The 4,857-nt window shown below is 41.9% G+C and overlaps 1 protein-coding gene across 1 annotated transcript; it reads left to right on the forward strand.

The window, feature by feature from the left end:
- Positions 1 to 1,023: 1,023 nt before the first annotated feature.
- LOC146972325 (uncharacterized) lies at positions 1,024 to 4,420 on the forward strand. Its single transcript, XM_085803350.1, has 9 exons — positions 1,024 to 1,117; positions 1,307 to 1,441; positions 1,570 to 1,748; positions 1,996 to 2,132; positions 2,478 to 2,571; positions 2,770 to 3,099; positions 3,227 to 3,401; positions 3,636 to 3,775; positions 4,097 to 4,420. The coding sequence occupies exons 1-9, from the start codon at positions 1,024 to 1,026 to the stop codon at positions 4,418 to 4,420; spliced, it is 1,608 nt and encodes a 535-aa protein (XP_085659476.1).
- Positions 4,421 to 4,857: the final 437 nt, after the last annotated feature.

A 4,857-nucleotide genomic window follows, 5' to 3' on the forward strand; every position in this document is an offset into this window, starting at 1 on the left:
CACTCTGTCCAACAATCCCAAAATCAAGGCACCCAGACAGACATCATCCCATCCAAGACCAGACCCCATTATACCCCGTCTGTATTTGTGTTTGTTTGGAGTTTAACCCAATCTCTATGACTACACAGCAAATGTGCCAGTGTTATTTTTTTGGTGTTGGTGTTAATTAACAGGGGTTACTATTAATTGTACTCAGAATTGATCAAAATTAACTCCCCCTAGAGTCAGTTCCTGATAGTGTCAGTGTTGATTTCCGTCGTTATGAGAATCACTCTGAATTTACACTCTGGCTAGTTAAATTGGCCACACCCACCGATTGAATCGCTCGCCCTGGCAGTGACTGGCACACTGGTGGCACACACAGAGTCAGCACTCAGACTGCAGTCATACTTCTCGTCCAAATCTCTTCTTTCTACGGTAAGTTAAGTTTTGGTCGATAAAATTGTCTCTTTTGGATTGATATTAGCGTTTTGTTTAGTTTTTTGTGGTTGACTTTGGCCGCTAGCTAGCTAGCGAAGTTGGCTAGCTAGCTAACGTTAGCTTAGCTCACTAGCCCTGGCCACACTATGCTGGACCAGGGTTTAGCTAATATTAGTTCTTCAAATTATTAAAAGTGTCTATAAAGGAAAGGCTTTTTGAGTAATAGGAATGTATTGAAAAGGTTGTACACTATACGAGTATAGTATGACAACATTACACATGTGCAAGGCACATTGTAAATAGGCCTACATTGTGTTTGGTAGTGTTAGGTTAAATGTGTGACAGTGGGCGTTTGGGTCTGCTACAGTCTCTCACTAAGAAGAAAAAAAAAAAGAAATATATATATATATATATACATACAGTATATAGTGTTTGTTTTGTTTTTTTAACAGCTTTTCACCTTCCTTCATCACCATCAGTGTCATGTGCGTGGTAGTCGCGGTAATTGTACAGTGTTCAAATTACCCACCCCATGGGAAACACTGGGTGTAAATGTAAGAAATTAGGAATAATAATTTATGCCATTCTTGTCTTTGAAGCAACATGCTGGTTCCTGTAGAGTATAAAGGAGTCAGCAAATGGGTCAGGGTACCACAGGCGGAGGACGAGTACAATTACTCCCAGTTTTTGCAAGCAGGTAACTTAGGTTAATTTGACTGTCATGTTTATTTGTGCATTTAGGGTTTTCCAATGTTTTTCCTCAAGACTACAGATGAAAATTAGCTCCTGCTAACTCCGGTGTGTTTATAGTTCATCAGCTCTGTTCATTAATGCATGTTTGTCCCTCCCAAATATTGCTTATCGACTACAGTATCTTCTGTTTTAGTGCTGGCAAAATTCAATTTGCCAGGTTCTGCTTCCTTGAGCCTGAAGGATTCCTCTAACGTGGAAGTGGATCCAGACATATTTGATGAACTCTTGAAGTCATCTGGGGTGTCTTTCAAGGCCGAAGAATGTGATGGTAAGGGATTGCAGGCTTATATTTTTAATTTTTAAAGATTTGAGTCTGTTTTATACAAAAGAGCTGTAACTCGTTCCCTCTCGTGGCCAGTTGCGTCATTTACAATGCAAGGCTGTGTGTTTTCTTAGGTAGCAATGCTGAGGAGGAGTTCTCAGAGGGCTCATCTTTATCAGACTGGTCACCATCACCATCACGTGCATCCCAAGGGTCATCATCAGGTTCTGACTCACCGCTGATACTGGAATCTACCAAAGCTCGGAAACGACACCTGGTTGAAGGACCCCTGGATAGCAACGTTGCAAGAGATGTAAGTTAACCACCTGATATTAACCCTGACGTCAATTAGACCGATGTCAAACCTTACATTCAAATTTCACAATAAGTATATTAGTACTGCAGCTTCAGTAGGTGTCAGACTGAAGACCCAGAGCTTTGTTATGTTAGCTAATTCTCATTTATCATGCACCCCCTAACCAACTGTTACATCAGCCCAGGGCACAGGTTGAAATACCTACTGTACCTGCAGTGTGAATGTTGTGCAATTGTCGTTTCAGAATGTTAGAGTTGCTCTGTATTCAAAGCCTGGTGGAAACGAAATATTCAAAGAGTACGAGAAAACAAGCACCATTTGTGATGTTACAAGAAGAAAGATGGTAAACATTCTTGTGGCAGATATGGTGGAGAGCCATGGGTAAGTGAATGCACTTGCAATAACAGGTTGTGGTTGTTTTTTTTATCTCCAAAAGTCGCTGCCGATTAGGTCTTCACCCACAACCATGTGCACATCAAGGTTATTATAGTTTTCAATTTTTTATTAGTTTTTATTTTTATTTAGCTATTTAACAAGTGATGAATCAGTTTTAGTGTAGTTTTTAGTTTGAGGAATTGACTACTTTTTATTTGGTCTTAGTCTTAGTTTTGTTTTTTCAGACTTTAGGAGAAAGCCTCTGTGAGACCTCTGAAGATTAACTTTTTCCCTTTTAGTTGCATCCATCATGGATGCATTTGGAGGAATGACACATCTATCTCTTTTCAGGAGGGTTCCTCCGGTGAATGTGCGGATCCTCTACGCATTTGGGATTACAACACTGTTCCCTAAATTGAAGGACCCGGATTCCAGGAATGGCTATGTGAGTATAAACAGTAATACATCCCCATACATTCTGTGTTTTCTGTATACAACATCTATTGCAAGTATGCCAGTCCTGGGTCAGGGATCCCTCCTCTGTTGCTCACCCTGAGGTTTCTACAATGTTTTCCCTGTTAAAGGGTTTTCCTGGAGTTTTTTCTCAGTTGATGTGAGTCGATGTGTTTTTCTTTATCAACAGGAACATTTCTATGATCACCAGAGTGGTTCCGGCTACCTAGCGTGGAGGCTGAAAACTGTTCAGCGGAACTCTGTTCAAGACAACAAGAAATCCAGGACCACTTTCCAAGAGGGCCCCAAGACGCCACGCAGTATCCGTTCAGATGAGAAGCAGTTGACCGGTGATGAATGCAGGGAAGCCATATCGGTGATGAAACACTCAAGTGATACGACCCTTGTCAAAAATAAGATGAAGGCAACATTCCAGCACAGGCAAAAGGTGGTTCAAGACCCGGATACTGCCTCTACTGTCCTGGATCTCTTTCCCAGATTCTTGGATACACCTGGCTTGGTAAGCATAAAATGAATTGCTGACAACTTTGTGATTGCCTTATTTTGCTTGACTGTTTATTGACACCCATAGCACCATTACAATGGTGTTCTCATTCACACACACACACAAATGTTTTCTGTTTAAGATCGACCAAGACTTCACAATGATCTTTGGTGAGGAGGTGTCTGGTAAATTCCTGTCCAAGTGGCCAACATTTTTCAAACCGAGAGTCATCGCAGATTGCTGCAAGAATCTAACCCCAGGTCCGCATGTGGATGAGCTACTTCTGTCTGCACAACAGGAGTCTGATGATGGTAAGTGTTAATTGAATAGTGGACACAGTAGATTGCACATGCCTTTAGTGTACACAACAAAAGAGGACAGTGTTGTGTTCTTTCATGTTTTTGGCCCCTTGACTACAAATCACATACTGCACCTTACTGCTAACCATATTCAATCCATGCTGTAATTTAAGAAAACTTTACTATAAGTTGATGCTGTAATGCTTATAAGGAAATAAAAGACATTTTATAGTGTTACTTCTAATTCTGCAGTGTGGCATTCTGAAGAGTGGGACTCTGAGATGGCCGCCATCCTTCTGCTGCTTCACCTCTTGCCTCCAACAGTTAAAGGCAAGAAGTCCAACAAGATGAGCGCATCGGAGGCTGCTAGACGCCTGATCAAGTTCATGAAGGTATTTTCTTAGGACAGTACATCACTGATGCAAGGTTTTCATGTCAGCTGATGTAATTCTTTCAGGAGCCAATATGGCAGGGTAATTGGGGGGGGTGCGGTTCAATTGTTTTTTTTTTTAAAAAGTCATCCATCCATTCATCACACAAAAATTAATTACTGTTGTGTACATTCATAGATCCATCCCTGAATTAATTACTTGTGTACATCTATCAAATATTAATTCATCAAGTTGTGTATTGCGCACATTCATTCATACAGTCAGTCGCACATGAATTAAAATGACTTGAGTAAAAACCTTAATTCTCTCTCTCTCTCTCAGGTGGGGTCAAGCATGGAGACCTTCCTTAAAGAAACTGGCCCCAAACAGCTCTTTCTTCTCGGTGTCGGAGAAAGAAGCAACAGCATCCAGGACTTCTACATCATCCTGGACCAGAAGGCCATTCCCTGCAGGATGCAGACCCCAGTTGCTGCCTTTGATGAGCTCTTCAAGGCGCATTATGCTTTTGCCGTGTCGTATGATGATGCGCTGTCCAGCTTCTTCATCTTCATCCAAACCACCGTGTATGGCATCGACGTCAGCAAAGTGAAAGAGACTCCTCGGGTAAAAGAAATCAGAGCGAGGCTTCTTCACTGTGAAGTTTGAAGACCGATACACTTTGACCAACAATGTACATGTTACATTTGCAAGGTACACCACACCAGTTGTTCAGTGTTATTTAGACATTTGAAGTTTGAGCAAGGATTGTATCCCGGAAGGTCTCTGTGCTTGGACTGTGGAGAGCCTGGTTGTCCAATTGTTTTTCGTACATATTCTGGTTACCAACGTCACCTATCTCGAGAACATAAGGACTGTCTTGATCCAGATCCCGTCAGCAGTTTTGAATTTGAGCCTGTAGCTGGGACCTTCCACACCAGTGAATGAGGATCCTCCTGTGAGGGTCACCACACGTTCCAGTTGAAAAGAAGAATATACAGGACATGTGCAGCTCTGTTATTGCTCAGGTTCAAGCCTCAGGTGTTCCAGAGAGTACTGTGCAGTGTCTAGTTGGCTCAATGGAGGAACTGGTTAATGGCATCCAC

Source organism: Trachurus japonicus, chromosome 16 (assembly GCF_045865225.1).
Source record: "Trachurus japonicus isolate A0001 chromosome 16, Traja_1.0".
In the NCBI taxonomy this organism is placed as follows: Eukaryota; Metazoa; Chordata; class Actinopteri; order Carangiformes; family Carangidae; genus Trachurus; species Trachurus japonicus.